The sequence below is a fragment of the Ictidomys tridecemlineatus genome, chromosome 14, assembly GCF_052094955.1.
Source record: "Ictidomys tridecemlineatus isolate mIctTri1 chromosome 14, mIctTri1.hap1, whole genome shotgun sequence".
In the NCBI taxonomy this organism is placed as follows: Eukaryota; Metazoa; Chordata; class Mammalia; order Rodentia; family Sciuridae; genus Ictidomys; species Ictidomys tridecemlineatus.
This window is the reverse complement of record NC_135490.1, coordinates 27,709,659-27,726,351: the sequence shown is the minus strand read 5'-3', so window position 1 is coordinate 27,726,351 and position 16,693 is coordinate 27,709,659. Positions and strand designations below refer to the sequence as shown.

The 16,693-nt window shown below is 34.5% G+C and overlaps 1 protein-coding gene across 1 annotated transcript in view; it reads right to left on the bottom strand.

Moving 5' to 3' along the window:
* Positions 1-16,693, bottom strand: part of Neil3 (nei like DNA glycosylase 3) — a 43,952-nt gene that overhangs the window by 14,677 nt on the left and 12,582 nt on the right. The window contains exons 3-6 of the mRNA XM_005325536.4: positions 7,964-8,098; positions 7,469-7,682; positions 5,155-5,229; positions 4,211-4,377 (exon numbers count right to left, since the gene is read on the bottom strand). Coding sequence (XP_005325593.2) covers positions 4,211-4,377; positions 5,155-5,229; positions 7,469-7,682; positions 7,964-8,098 — 591 coding nt within the window. The remainder of the gene's footprint in view (positions 1-4,210; positions 4,378-5,154; positions 5,230-7,468; positions 7,683-7,963; positions 8,099-16,693) is intronic.

Here is a 16,693-nt window from a genome sequence, read left to right as displayed (position 1 = left end):
ATATTATCAGGTTCACTGTTACCTCAGATTACCCCCAAGTGGGAAATGGGAGGGGCATAAAGTACAAGTGGAGGATCTTTGCATTCCTCAAGGGAGAGAAGATACTAGCATGGGTAGCAACTGATTTTTCTTTGTCCAAACAAAATAGATTTTTAAAAAATGCCAATATAAATGCTAATAAAACTAAAAGAAAGTTATGCAAAAGGTTGGTATAAAGGTTTGTACAAAAGGTTTGTATAAATATACAAAAGGTTTGTATATTTAAAGGTTTGTATAAAAAGAACTTGCTACTCAACTTCTATTTCAACTGAATCATATGCTACTTCATTCCTTCTACTCTACATTTTTACTCTTATAACACTAACATTTCCTGGAAGCTCTCCGGAATATATTTCTTCTGCTAAAATCAGGGAAAAAAAAAAAAAACACAAAAAACCACAAACACAAACACCTTATTATCCTAAGGTTGAAGTTAAGAAGCTTAAGCCGGAAGCAGCATGTCCTGTTTTTACTTCTTATATATATGTAGAGCCTAGGTAAAGTCACCTTCATGGTTTCCTGTCCCTGAGGCTCTGGTTCTTACAGCTTTTGATTTATTCTCTGAATTACCCCACTATTCATTTGGTCACATGACCCTTTTCAACTATGTTCTAAAGATGACAACTATGCTGTTAAACTTTCTTCCCAAAGCAAGCTTACTCTATCAAGACTAAGCCATCACAGGTTGTTTCATTTCTTTTGTGCCCTCTCTTTGCTCCATCCCTTCAAATATCTCTGCAGGCAGGCCTGTGTTAAGATTTGGCTTGGATCCTATGTTCATATATGAATATACCACCAGTGTAACCCTACAATACATACAATCACAAGAATGGGAAGTTGTATTTCATGTATGTATAATATGTCAAAATACATTCTATCTAAAAAGAAAATAAAAAACGTAAAAAAAAAGATTTGGCTTGCAAACAACACTAAATTCTCATTAACTGGCAACCAACAAGCAGCACATTTCCAAACTAGGTGGTTTTTAAGACCTAAATATGTCTTTTTAAAGAAACAAAATATCCTCTCCACCTATGCATAGCTCTCCAAATGCAGTGTTTTCCCTCTGCACTTGCCTATGTGCTGTTTCTCTCCCAGGAAATCCTTTTCCTTCCTCATCTTTGATGAATTCCTACTTCCTTCAACAGGAAGCTCTAATTTTACCTCTCAGAAAGATTTCCTTGTCCTTCCCACGTAGATTTTTGTGTTTTCTGCTCTATTTCTCCACTGCCATTAGTGTATCCATACCCATCCACAGGTTTTATTTATCTATTTAATCATTTACTTCTCACTTCAGATCTTGAGCAAGGTGGAGACTATTCAATTTTACATTGTATTCCTGTAGCTGGCATATAGTGAACCATAATAAATTAAATAACAAATTTTAAAAATTATAAAAAAAATTTTAAAAAGATTATAAAAAAAATTCTTATCTTCTCTGAAAGAAACAATACTTACATACATACATTATGATAACTAGCATGTAATTAAGACTCAATAATAAATGATACAGGCATTTAAAATGTGGTATGATTAATAAAAACTGGAAAATTTGGGTAGGATTTATGATGGAGTTAAGTAAACTTTTAGCAATTGAAGGAATATTTAGGTCACTGCTATTGGGCCTTCCAGACTTCAAGATAACCTAAAGTGACTTTAAAATAAAAGAAAAAAATTTGGTTAAAATTGAAAGTATTTAATATTCATCTTAAAAAAAGAGGCTGCCAGTTAATGACAATTAATTACCTTATTTAAATGATAAATAATATTTGATGATTTGGAAGAATAAGAAATTTTTTAAATCTGAAAAGCTATCAATTCATGAAAAATAAATATAGAACATTAATCGCCTAGTCAAATATATAAAGGAGGTCTGTTTGCCAGACACTGTGTTGAGTGCATGTAGCCAAATGTATACCCATATTATGAAAAATAGTTTCTTGCTCATAAAAAATAAAAAAAACCCATAAACTTGTACAACAAATATAATTAATTATTTAACTATTTCAGATGTCTCTGATGGTAAAATCAGGTGAAGAAGCTGAGAGGAAGGGGATACAAAGTGACTTAGAAGCAGTTGAGAACATGAGAAGGGGTAATGCAGAAAATAAAACAAGGAGGGGAGAGAGAGAGAGAGAGAGAGAGAGAGAGAGAGAGAGAGAGAGAGAGAGAGAGAGAGAGAGAGAGAAAGCTTCAGATATATTTATTTATTTATTTATTTTTTACTTTTTTTTAATTGTTGGTCGTTCAAAACATTACACAGTTCTTAATACATCATCTTTCATTTATATTTATAAAGAAAGAAGCCAGAATCTCCATGCTGTGGCGCAGAGCTCTCTACATACCCGATACCCTCTCTCTCCTCCCCAGCTTCTGCACAGCCAAAGAATGCCATGCTTCTCTTTCAATCTGCAGTCATATCATTTTGTTCCCTTTGCTTAGTTTTCCTCCTCCTCAATAGAGAACATCTTCATTTGTTCTCAGTGAATTGAAAAAGTTTTAATGTTTCCCCTAATCAGAGTGTGGTAATAACCCTCCAGCCATGAACTCTAACACTTCTATGTGCCCATAAGACAATCTTCCTAGATACTCTGTTACTCCACATACCCAACACTTGCTGTATCTTTATCATTATATCCCAACTTTCTCAGACCCATAAAGTACAAACATCTATTATTTGGTTCTGATATTACCTGCATTATTTCACTAATTTGTTGACTTTTAAAAGTTTATGTAAGGCGCTTTTCCAGTGTTTTGATCTTCCTAAACTTCAGACGCCTGGTAACCAACCATCTCTCATCTTTTACTCTGCACTGGCTTCTTCATATGCATTTCCTATCTTTTCATTTTCTATGTTAACTTCATGCTACACTCAAAGTTACTTAATCCAATTAGCCATTCCCAGAACTACTAATGATCCCTATTATTTGATTTCATCCAACCTGTAATACTAGCCTTCAATGGAGCCTTCAAAGCCTTGGCTGATATTTTTTCATTCTCCAGCATGCCTGCTTATTAATGACTCAAGTTTGGTGGCCATGTTGCCCTTTTTTGGGGATGGTCATTGGGATTGAACCCAGGGCCCTGTGCATGCTAGGCAAGTGCTCTACCAACTGAGCTACATCCCCAGCCCCCATGCTGCTTTTTTAAATTAAATAATGTGTACTTTCTCATTTACTTAACCAAAATTCCATTTTTTAAAGTAAAATTCAAATTGACTTTATGAGATCTGCCAACCTCTCTGTATGTATAAACCTCTAATATCCCTGAACTCATAGCATTTCATGTACTGGTAATTTTGGTTCATAATCCCATACAGAGTAGCTGTTAATATTTCTTTTGGCATTGCCAAGGCACACTCATCTACTATCTTCTACTAAGGTGAGTGTGTGTTGGCAAAAAGGAAATAATCAGATTTTGTTGGGCTTACTAGATAATGACTCTGAACTGATATTCCAGGAGACCTAAAATATTACTGTGGGCCACCAGTTAGGTCAGAAGCTTTAGTCATTTTCATCTTTTTTTAATATTTATTTTTTAGTTGTAGTTGGACACAATATCTTTATTTTATTTATTTTTATGTGGTGCTGAGGCCCTCGCACATGCTAGGCGAATGCTCTACCTCTGAGCCACAGTCCTTTTCATCTTATAAAGGGTCTTCAAACCCATCCTGTGCTTACTACCCCAGTTCTTGAATGCATAATTATACTCAGCAAAGAACAAAATCATTACACATGTTTAATAAGTGTAATGATTTTGGTTTTTGCTGAGTATAATTATTGTTTAATTAAGAAGACAAATTCTGAAATAAGATCCTGCTTAAATTTTATGACATATTTCTAAATAAAGCAAAGACTTCTGAAGATAGTTGCATTTTTTTCCCAATTATTGACTGGGATATTCACTTTACAAATTAGATTGCACCGAAGGGTGGGATATTATCACCTGATTTAGAGGATTTCCTCCTGAATTGAGAAGTGATCCATAATCAGCTTTGGTTCCTTTTTGTTCTCTGATAATATTATTTACTATTTTCTCCCAAAGGTTCAAATACTTTTGAATTATGTACTCTTAAGAATAGCCTGATATATACTTAGTTATGTTTTCTGATTATTAACCTTTTAGTTAAATAACTGAGGTAAACAGTATCCCTTTAAATGAGGTTTCTTACCATATGTCAACATGTTGAGGATTTTCTTTTTGACATTGAGGACAGAAATATGTCATTCTGTTATTCTCCCCGAAGCGACATACAATTATTTTGCAGTGGCAATGACCACAATTAGGACGCCTGTAAACCTTGCAGTGTTTAAAGACACCAGATCCTGTTTTACAGCACTACCAAAAATAAATAAATAAATAAAAGTTAAAAGAAAAATAAATGTAATTTTATGTATTCATATATTTAACTTTTAAAATTTACATGTTAGTAAGTACTTATTTCATTCCTGGAATAGTTTTTGTGGGAGACAGAGAAATATTATTTTACGGATAAAGAAACTACACTTAAGGTTTATTTACCCAAAGTAGTCTATCTTTTTCTTAATTAATTAATTTATTCTAAATATATACATATGTATGTCAGCAGAATGCATTTTGATTCATGGTACACAATTGCAGCACAACTTTTCATTTCTCTGACTGTACACAATGTAGCATCACACTATATGTACAATCACACATGTATCTAGGATAATCATGTCCATTTCATTCTGTCATCTTTCTGGCCCCCATGCCTACCCCCCTTTGCCCAATCACAGTTCCTCCAGTTTTCCCATGCCTTCCCTGCCATAATGAACCAGCATCTACAAAGTAGTCTATCTTTTTATATGTTCTGTTTCACATATCCAAAAGAGTCTATGCACAATGCATAGACTAACAGCTAACATAGCTGCTCCCAACTTAGAAGAATTTAATATAATCATGGTTAGACAAACTTAAAATGACCTCTGACCTAGTATTTTAAAATATTAATTAGGCTCATAAAATGTCTCTCTCCCTTTTTGTATCTCTATACTCTTACCACTAGGTGGCTATATATAACCTTAGCATTTCTGATGCAATCAAAAGGGGAAACCATTGACATTTTACATAGCTGAAAGTTTCAACTCTTACCCTGTAAAAGAAAATGCTGAAGTCTCGAGTCATCTTCACAAGGTGATGGGTCTGTTGATCTGTTAACTGACAAACCTTAAAATGAAAAAATCATTGAGTGTAATTTCATAATTTATTCACTATTGGGAAAAAACACTTATAGTTCTTTGAAAGAACTGTAAATAGATTTAAAATATATGCATATCTTTTAGAACTCTGTTTATTATATCTTTTTAGTGTCATTCACTAAACTGTAGCTTTATTTTTACTTGATAGTGGTACCATGTGTTTTAATTCAAAATTCAAGTATTTATTGAATGTTCTTATCAGACATCTTCAAAGTTCCAACATTTTCTCTCAGCTACTTGCAAAGCCTTGCTGGATTTAAAAAACTAAAAATTTAAAAGAAAGAAAGAAAGAAAGGAGGAAGGAAAACTAGGCATAGGAGTAGGTGACCATCAAAGTCATAATAGGTTTTAAAAAGATATGAATATATTTACATGCATTAATATCAAAGTACTCGTTGACACATGGAATAACTCAGATAGACCTTACTGGAGAATGTTTTTTTTGTGTGTGATAAAGTGGCATTAATCTCAGTGTTACCAATGCAGAATTAATTTTCATTTGGTACATGTGCTTTCAATAGTAAATCCAAAAGAAATTCTGATACCTTACTCTTGTTGTATGTGCCTGAATACACACATATGCACACACACACACAAAAAAAAAAAAAATTATCAGTGATTATAAAAATGAAAATTGTCTAATCAACATAATCTTCCAAAAGTATTATAAATGTTCCTCATTTTTTAAATTTAAAATTTATACATTTTAAAAATATTTACTCCTTACCATATCTAAAAATATATTAAGACAAACCTTTGTATGCTTACCTGTACTATTTCAATAATTATGTCTATATTCTGAATAACTAAACTTCAGAAATGCCAGTAAGTTTTAAACCCACAGGAATTATGGGTAATGAACTTTTACTAAGTGAATGCCTGGCTGGATGTAAGATAAAAAGCAAATTCTCAGTTCATCACAATACCCTTTGTTCTTAACATTTTCCATTGAGATCTGTGTGATTTAAAACAGCTCCTTCTGCTTAAAATTTTTTTCATTATTGCCACATTGAACTAATTTGTGCGTAGTGTCAAAAAACAGAACTTAATCTAAAATTATCACTACCTGGTTTCTTTTAAAACTATTCCTACTGATTTGGATTTTACCAAACCATCTAGAATGTATCTGCATAAAACAAAAAGGTGACTTTGGACTTACATAAAATAGTTTAGTTAACAGAATTAATTATTATGTAAAAATAACAGTTGATAGAAATGATTTAATTAATAGAGTTACAAATAATTTAAGTAGTAGCAGAACTGGATAAAGTTCTAATGCAGAATTCTTCTCTGGAAACTGAAACACATGCATTCCAATCTCTCTGACTTCTAAGTGAGAGGTTTGAGTTCCAATCTCTCTGAACTTTCACAACCTTGCTCTAGTATTGACCAGCATCCTCTTTTCTATAGTTTTAGCATTTCTCTCTGCCAGTTCTTTTTTATCCCAATTTAGAAATAGGTTCAAATCTCTCCAGATATAGAAAAACAAAAACTAGGTCCATCCCTATCCTGGTATTCCCTTCTAGCAGTCTAATATTTTTCTCTTCATGTTAATCTAAGCTACTGGAAGAAACAAGAACTCTGTATTTTGTTTCCACTTGCTCACTGATCACTCATTGCTTAGTCCCTGTCATCTGAATTCCATTCTTATCATTCTACTGAAACTACATTTTCTATCTTCACCAATACATATAAGTATGAATATATAAGTATGTGTAGAGTATGTGTTGAATATGCCAGATAGAAAAAGAAAGTTGTGAGCTTAAATGATTCACATATCCTACAAAATTCACTTTAAGCCCATCAAATGTCAACAACTGTGTCCTAGATGCATGGATACATCCCTGAACAAAGCAGACTTGTCCTTATCAGAGATTACATTCTGGTTAATACAAGGCAGATTTGTTGAATAATAAATGTAATAAGTAAATATATTGTGTTTAAGAGAAATACATGGTGAAGAAAAAATAAAAAGCAAAGCAAGTTAAGGAAGATTGAGAGAGTGAAGCACGAGAAGGGGATGCATACTGCAGTTTTAAGGAGGTGGTCAGATTTGGTTACAAAGAGAACTCGACATGACCCAAGACTTGAAGGACACCTGAAGTATGAGGAGAATGTGCTACTGCAACCCAAGTGTAAGAGTTCCACATGGGTTCCTTAATAGTATTTTTTTTAAAAAAGCAATTTTAAAAATACTTAAAATTTACTTTAACCGCTGGATGAAGACCACTGTCAAAGAGTGCTTCATTTTTGATGATGTTGCCTACCCCGGGCAACACTCTTTGATCCAGTAACACATCACATAGCATCCGACCTGTCTGTTTTTTAACTTCACTTTCTGCTCTTGAGAAACTAAATTTAGGTGAACATATGTCTAATTCTGCCATCATTCTTATTTTCTGTTGGCTTTCCATTGAGTTCCTATAGAAAGGAATAAAAAACACATTAATTATTAAGACTGGCTTATAATTTTACAGTGTCATTTAAAAATGAGCTTTGATATAAACACTTTATGATAATCATGGCACAAGGGTTATTTGGGTGAACAATGAAGACCCTAACAATTTACTCTATTTGAAGCCTTCTTTATCATGAGGTTTCATCAAATATAAACTACTTAAAAACACAGGTTATGTCCCAAAGTAAACCGCAAATCTAAGCTCCACAGTTTTGCAGGTAAGTATTTTTATTTTATTTTTTACCTGAGTTCTACAGATGAGTCAAAGAAACAAATCAAATCTTTGGTGAGTTGCACTTCAAAAACAGGAGAAACACCATTTTTTCTTTTACACTCAAGTGGATTAATCATGATGGAGCCTTTCATTCCAAAGTGAATCCTGAAACAAAGTCAAACCCATTTTTAAATAGAAATATATCATGCATCAAACTTTCCCTTTCATGTTTTTTGGAATAAAATAAAATAAATGTTAGTTATCATGGGCACTTTTAAAGGGCAAAATATTGTCACTAATATTATATATTTTTTCCTTATAGCTTTGTATCCTTATAAAGCTAGAAGATGTGACAGTGTTTCAACCTACACATAAGTTCCTAGAGAATAACAAGGTCCCAACAATAAGCCCAAGAAAACATACCCCTGTCCTTCTTATCAGATGAAATATCTTTTATTCATAGAACAGTCTAGCATCTCTTGGTGTTTTCTGATTCAAAGGCTTAAGATAAAGCTAAATTTAAAATGTCAATAGTTTGTGTTTATAAATTCTACAAAGCCACTAACATTCAAATTCTTTATTTCTAGCCACAGTGGATTGGAAATGTTTACCTACTGCAAAATAAGATTTACAGTTTAAGATATTTTTCTTTCCCATTGCTTTGCGCTGAGCAATGAAACAATTTCTTGCAAAATCTCGTATACAAAGAAAAGAGAAAGAGCAACAGAAAGGAGACAGAGAGAGAGAGAGAGAGAGAGAGAGAGAGAGAGAGAGAGAGAGAGAGAGAGAGAAAGAGAGAGAGAGAGAGAGAACACAGTGAAAATGCTATTGTCTTCAATTCTTTTCATTTTCTTTTACCTTTACATGTATTGGGAAGAAGGGATTTATAAATATTTACGGTTAACTTTAAAGTTACAATGCAGTGATGAAAAATTCATAACCTTTCAGATTTTATAGGATTGATTAGCATGTCCAGTAACATAAGAAAAAAAAAGAAGTGTTTTGTGAGGCCTCTGATGATGAAGATCAAAAATGATTCTCAAGATGAAATACTGTGTTCTGCCTTTCAAATCCATCTTCTTGTAGCTTTGTTGAGTTAATAAATATGGTTCTTTTGGCAGCAAATGTTACTGCTCTGTGCTTCTAATTCCAAAGCACCATGTTATAGTATTGTACAAGGTTAACCAGTCTAACTTTAAAAATGTGGGTTTTAAACTCTGTGTGCCCTACTATCAATCATAAATGCATTTTACATGCCCCATAGTTCTTGACAGGAAAAATGTGTGCCTGTAAGTACTCCATAATTTAGCTTATGGAGGTTCAGCCCCAGTGAAAGGTGTGCAACTGTCATGCCCAGAAGCCATCATATCTAAAATCTTTTCAGTTGCATGCCTCATAAAGTGGATTCTAAATCACTTTCCATAATGAAACCACATCCACATCAAAAATTTCAAAGGTTAAGACCCAATTCAAATGCACGAAAAGCCTCAATAAGAACTGTAAATAAAGTAAATGTGCCTTTTTCTTGTAAACCTGTTCAATTTGAGGGAAAAATGTGCATAAAATAACTATTTTTATCTTACATTTTTATTTTATTAAATAGCCAAATGTTATAATAATGAAGCCCTGATAACAAATTTTATGTTTAGTGTTGTGTTAATTACCTTTTATCTTAGACTAAGAATATATCAGTATCATGAAAATTTTCAAGACATAGTAAGTATCTACATTGTTTTAACAACTGACATATTAGATTTTATAAACCAGTACATAGGTCCACACGACAACAATGAGATTTTTAAGTTTCATTTGGTTTTCAGTATTTCCTATATTTAATTAACATACTTAAGAAAAATATTCCCAGATCCTCATAACTTCGCTGTTCCTTCATCCCATCCAAAGGTCACAGGAGACTCTGCATAATGTAACTCTGTCTACCAACTGCAGTTGTCTGGCCCAACGGTGGGTTCTAGGCCAAACCTGAACTGGTCTCTAGCCTTTCCTCTGATCCTGTGACTTTGATACAATTAAGTAATGAGCTCCTGTCTTAAGCTGGATTCATCAGCTCTCTTGAGAAATTTATGGATTTTAGATACATAGAGATCAGTTTCTTCTTAGTTTTGGAAAAGCTATGATGGGAGCTGTCTGTGGGAATGTTTCCATGTGGGAATGGGTAGCAGAGAAGCCAAGGAAGACCTGTCAGCAGAGAGGAAGTCTACAACAGATTTTAGTGAGGAACAGACTAAGAAATGAAGAGAGTCCTAATAGCGATCAGTCTTTGCTTCTAGTTCTCCCTCAACCCATCTGTATTATCTTCAGCTTTCATAGATACTCCATATTCTTACAATAAGTAATTATCGAACTTGTTTGCACTGTATTTTTGTCATGTGTAGTCAAAGCTGTAACATAAAATCATGCCCAAACTAAAACTGAAATGATAGTAAGAAAATCTCTGCTAGAAATAGCCTCCTAAAACAAATTGAGAAATAAGCCCTGATCCTATTTCAAACATCACTCTCTTCTAGGCTATCATTACCGGAATAGTCTGAACATTATGAAGTACACAAAACAGCATAAACAATAGCACTGTCACAGTTCATGTAACAACCACACCTTGCAAATAAGGCAGTTGCTTAGTAAAATTAGCAAGTGGTCAGAAGTGTCCTAAAGTTAATAAAGAATGTTAAGTATAAACATATAAAACCTGTAGTAAACATTCTAAAAAGATTGTAAAAAGATAGGGTTTTAAGCATGTGATGATGAAAAAAGTGAGTTTTACTTTTATTTAGGATATAGAAGTGAACATAGCTCCACCCAAACATGGAGAGGAAAACTTACATTATTTACAAAGCCAAACATTTACTAAAATCTATAACCGACATGAGGTTGCAAGTCAATCAGGTAGGCAAAATTCCAAAATGACAAGTCCCATTGTGAGGAAAGTCAGAAAACGCAAATTATTATATCTATGGCAGGACATAGGAAGAAGAGAAGACCACCCTGAAAATGGGTAAGGAAACATACTGGGTGTGAGCAAGCATGACAGTTCAGAATCCCCGAGTCCCACAAGAGAGTCTGCACTCATGGCATCCATTGCTGAGATGGGCAAGAGGAGGAAGAGTCAGGGAAGGAGACCTGAAAGAGCTGCCTTTTGTGGCATGACACCTGTCTTTATGAAGCTCTGTCTGCTTCTTGAACACTTCTCTAATACAAAGTCTCAGAAAGTCTTAAGCTGCTGTAGCAAAAGGAGAGGTAGAAAGAGAAAGCTGCTAGGACATCTCCACTGCTCATATAATCAGTTTACACTGATTTTACAAGTTTCAGCAGTCTGCAAAGGGGCAGAGTAGGAAACTCCTGCAACCTGGCCCAGACAAAGATGATTCTCTGGTGAGAGTGAGGGGCCAGCAAAAGCCACCTGTCCTTAGGGGCGAGACAGGAAATCAGTATTGGCACAGAATCTTGCAATTATTGAAGAAAAATCTGCTTCCACTGAGAAAGAGGTAGGAAACCCTAGGACCCAAGAACACACACAGAGGTAAGGTAGAGTTTGTGAGAAAAGGGACAGTAACTACTAGAAAACTGCAACCCTTACACACACATGTACAGGACCTGACCAAGACTCATGCTCATCCGGAAGAAATAAGAACCTCCATGGTCACAACCATGAGCCTCTCACTGAGTAACAATCAACAGTGGTCTCCACTAAGGAAGTGGCAAGAGTAGAGAGACTCCCCACGTGACAGGAGTATGCAGGATCTGTTGAGAGATGGGAGCAGAGCAGAAATGCAGAGAAACAACGCACTGAGCAGCAGAAGCAGCTGGAGCTTTGAAGTCCTTGGTGAACTTCAGGAGGCAACGACAGCCCACCAAAACCCAAACCAAGTTCCACCAATTCCTTAGGAGATCCACTCAGTTTCCCAAACTAATGAGCTGACAGAAGAAGCATTCTGGGATTTAGTCTCTCCTAGAAGTAATTTCTGGGATTCTGCTCTTGTTTTTCTATACATCCTATCTGGGATTCAAAGAATACATATATGTCTATACCACATGCACACTCTGAAAACTCCAATATCAAGAGATAACACAGTCACTGGAAATAGATTAAAAAATGTCCCAAATGTTGGAACTATGAGACATGTAGTGAAAGAGTAACATTAAATTTAAATTAAGATATGCATTATAGACAATCCTATTTTATACATCAGTCATTAATATATTAGTGACTAATATATGAGATGATCTAGTATAAAGGCACATGAAGAGATGAGAAATTCCTGTCAGAGAAATAAAAAACAGAATTCCTTCAAGGAGCAGATCAGCAGACTTCACACAGCAGAGGAAAACACACAAACTTGAAAATAGATGAACAGAAATTATCCAAACAAAAAGACAGGTATTCTTTAGACATGAAAAATATCATTAATGTTTACTCCAAAGTTTCCAATTTCCCTTTTGCTTTCTGTGGATTCAAATTCAACCCACGACTACATTCTTTATGTGAGATAGACTTCCTTTTACTTTTCTGTGTTGCAGGTCTGCTGGTGTTGGATTCTCTTATCTTTCTTTATTTTGGGGTGTGTGTGTGTGTGTGTGTGTGTGTGTGTGTGTGTGTGTGTGTGTCTGTCTGTCTGTTTGAAAGTTTTTATTGTACCTTCATTCTTAACAGATATTTTCAGTGGGCTTAGAATTCTCAGTTGAAAGGCTTATTGTCTATTCGGCAATTTAAAGAGGTTGTTCTGTCTTGCGGAGTTTCTGATGAGAAGTCTAATGTATTTTTTAACTTTGTTCTTTTGTATATGATGTTTATTTTTATCTGGTTGCTTCCTGGATTTCTTTTGATCTTTGGTTTTTAGCACGTTGGTTGGGTATATGTGAGAGATATTTGTTTTTATTTGAAGTTCTTTTGAGTTTTTGAGTCCAGGATTGGATAAGGAAAATTTCAGGTCACTGAACTCTTCAAAAGATGTCTTCTGCCCAATTATTTCTTTCTTTTGCAATTCTAGTTAAAAGTATGTTAGACCATTTGACCTTGTTCCACATCTTCATTAATTCTGTACAATCCTTGGTCATTACTTCTTCTGTTTTCTTCCTGGGCCTCCAAATACATTAGAACATTTAATACTGTACCAATATTAGATCTCCACGTGCTCTTTGAGAAAATCAGGAGGGGAAAATTCCCAATTCATTTGGAGACCAGCATTATCATAATGTCAAAATTAGACAAAGATACTGAGAAGAAAATAAATCCACAGGCCAATATTCCTCATGAAGACAACTGCAAAAGTCCTCAATAAAATAAATCCAGCAAAATATAGAAAGGGTAATATATCATACAAAGGTAGAATGTGTCCTGAGAATGCAAGTCATTTAAAATTCAAAAATCAAACAGTTTAATTCAGCATATATTACAGTTTGGATGTGAGGTGTTCCCCAAAAGCTCTTGTGTGAAACAATTCAAGAAGGTTCAGAGGAGAAATGATTGGGTTATAGCCTTAACCTAATCAGTGAATTAATCCCTAATGAGATTAACTGAGTGGTAACTGGAGGTATGTGGGGTTTGGCTGGAGGAAGTGGTTCATTAGGAGTGTGGCTATGGGGGATATATTTTGTATCTGAAGAGTGGAGACTCTCTCTCTGCTTCCTGATCACCATATGAGTTGCTTCCCTCTACCATAATTTTCTGCCATGATGTTCAGCCTCATCTTGAACTCAAAGGAATGAAGTCCGCTGTCTGTGGATTGAGACCTTTGAAACTATGAGCCCTCAAACTTTTCCTCCTCTACAATTATTCTGGTCAGATCTTTTAGTCACAATGGTGAAAAAGCTGACTGAAATGCCATAGAAATAAATAAGAACAGCCATGTACTGATCATAATAGATGCAGAAAAAATACTTGAAAAAAATGTAATATTCATTCATGATTTAAAGTTTCAACAAAGCAGAAATAAAAGGAAACTTTTCCAATCTAATAAAGGACAACCATAAAAAAACCCCTGAGAATAGGCAAAGTGTACAAGTGGCACACAGAAGGTATTTATTACCCTAAAGTATTTAATTTAGAATCTTTATCACACTTCAGTCCTTCCTAAAAAGTTATTTAACAGATTACAAAAAATTATATCTAAGCTGTAAAACCCTTTTATAATTAGTTTATGATAGGTCTCATAAAGACATCTTAGCAAACTAAGAATTGTTGTACCATCTCTTGCATATCATATTAAAGGTTCCTACCATTTAAACTTCAGTGAACTATAAAAGAGATTAAGTAAAAGTTTTTCTAGAATGGCAAAGCCTACAAAATATTTCAGGTATAGCTTCTGGTTTGAGTATGAATACTAAATTATAATCCATTATAAATCATAAAATTAGAAAAGTATTTTGGAGAGATATTCATTAAAAATATCTTATAAAATAATAGGCCAAAATGTAACAGCTGTATCCATTTTGATTGAAAAATAACAACTTGTTGGGCTGGGGATGTGGCTCAAGCGGTAGCGCACTTGCCTTACATGCGTGTGGCCCAAGTTCGATCCTCAGCACCACATACAAAGATGTTGTGTCCGCCGAAAAACTAAAAAATAAATATTAAATAAATTCTCTCTCTCTCTCTAAAACAAAAAGAAAATAACAGCTTGCAGAGTTGGTAGGTCTAGATGAGTAGACATATAGATAGATATATGTTCATTGTATTGGCAATATATGTGCCCAAAGTCAATAAAGATTATATTTGGCAGTGGAATCCTGAATGCATTATTGTATACTTTTTCAGTTTGTTCTAGTATTTTTTATGTTTATAACAAAAAATTGAAAATGATTTTTGCCTTGCTTTAGCTGAAGAGTTACTGTTCAAAAACAGGAAAGCCGAGTGCGGTGGTGTATGCCTGTAATCTCAGCAGCTTGGGAAGCTGCGGCAGGTGGACGTAGAGTTCAAATCCGGCCTCAGCAATGGCGAGGCACTAAGCTAGTCAGTGGTTAAGCGCCCCTGAGTTCAGTCCCTGGTACCTACCCTCATCCCCAAAAAAGTATAGACACTATTTACACTACAACTGTGCCTATAAAATAAATGTGTATAAAATAATTTTTAGTATTCTATGGCACTATTATGAATACTTAGATACCTCATCTGTTAACAGAAGCAATCACATTCTAATTTGTATTTTTCTGAAGTATAGATTTTTACATGACAGATTTCCTTAGAGTGGACTGCACCTGTATTCTACTTTATAAACAAATGAATCCCAGAGGATTCACAGCCTGCACAGTGAAATACACATGTCTTATGATTAAAATCCATGGGCAATTTTCATCATGAATAGTTTGATATTAAGGGAAAACTGTAAGAAATCTGTAAGCATGTTTCCTGCTACATGCTCTCTAAAATGCAGACCAGTGTTCTGGGTAGAAAATAAGTAATAAATGAACACTAAATTTCTATGTCAGGCTCACAGACCTGCAGCCTCATAAAAGGATCACATTTATTTGACAGTCATCCATTCACCTAAGAAACATAGGTTGGGAGCACAGGTTTTAAGCTTATGTTATGCTGTGAAAGGGGATTCAGCTGATTTTATATTGTTGAGTTTAGATTCCAACAGCTGATCTGCCACTGACCTTGAATTGTTACATAAAATAGCTGTTAAGGTTGCAAGAAACCAGAAGCAAACCATTGCATTCTCTTTCTATCTTCATCTGGAGATAGGTACTCTCCAGGGATGGTACTCCGTTCATGTAGTTTGAGGAAGTGATTGCCCTTGTTTGGAACTTCATGGGACACTTACTGACAGCTCTGCACTGAGAAATGATTCCTTCCTTATCAGTCTGGTGGAGAACACTTGATAAAACCTCCTTTTCATCTTACAGAAATAAATCTGCACCTACCATCAGAGAATCAATAACATATCAATGTTTTCAACTATGGTGCTTGGATTCCATTGTGTCCTACTCTGTCCAGAGCTAAGGGTTTTCAATCACATCAATCTACAACAGCAGTAATGTAACCTGCAATATATCATTACTGCATGAACCAGTAGGTATATGCTGATGTTATCAATCCCAGACTAAGAAAAACTATGAAGTGACAATGTTGTCCAAGGACAGCAGCTGCTGACAACGAAGAGAGAACACCTCAAAGGAAAAGCAATTACATAAACCTGAAGTACTCTAAATATGTGGTAGATGAGATGCAATAAATAACAATCATAGAGTCACACCATCTCTTTGTAAGCTTTATTCACCTTCAGTTAAAAGTACAGGGTCTAATAACAACTCTTTTCTTTAGAGAAGGTGATAACAGTTCAATACCTTAAAAAAAAAACACTAAAGAGGATTTAAGGAAGCAGGACCCATCTTTATAGTTTGCAATAGCTTAGGCTAAATCCAGAAAAGACAGACTTAGATTCAATAGACATTAACTCATAGACCTTTTTTATTTTCCTGCAAAAATTAAGTAGGTGACCATGCATTGCAATTACATACATTTTGTCACTTATCATCTTTAAGTTAATCAAGCAGTAGACTGCTTATCCTTTGCCAACACAGTAGCTATGAATTTCCATAAGAACTCTGAAACAATGGAGAACCTGTTATTTCTGAGAAAGTTTTTGAATTCAATAAGTTCCCAAGTTCTGTTGAAGGTTTCAGAAAAAGAAGGAAGACAGAAAAATACAAAAAAATATAGTGATACATTTAAGCCAAAGTAGTGCCTGTCACAAATATAAAATAACTGATGCTACTGAATGCAATGAACATTTGATGACAAGA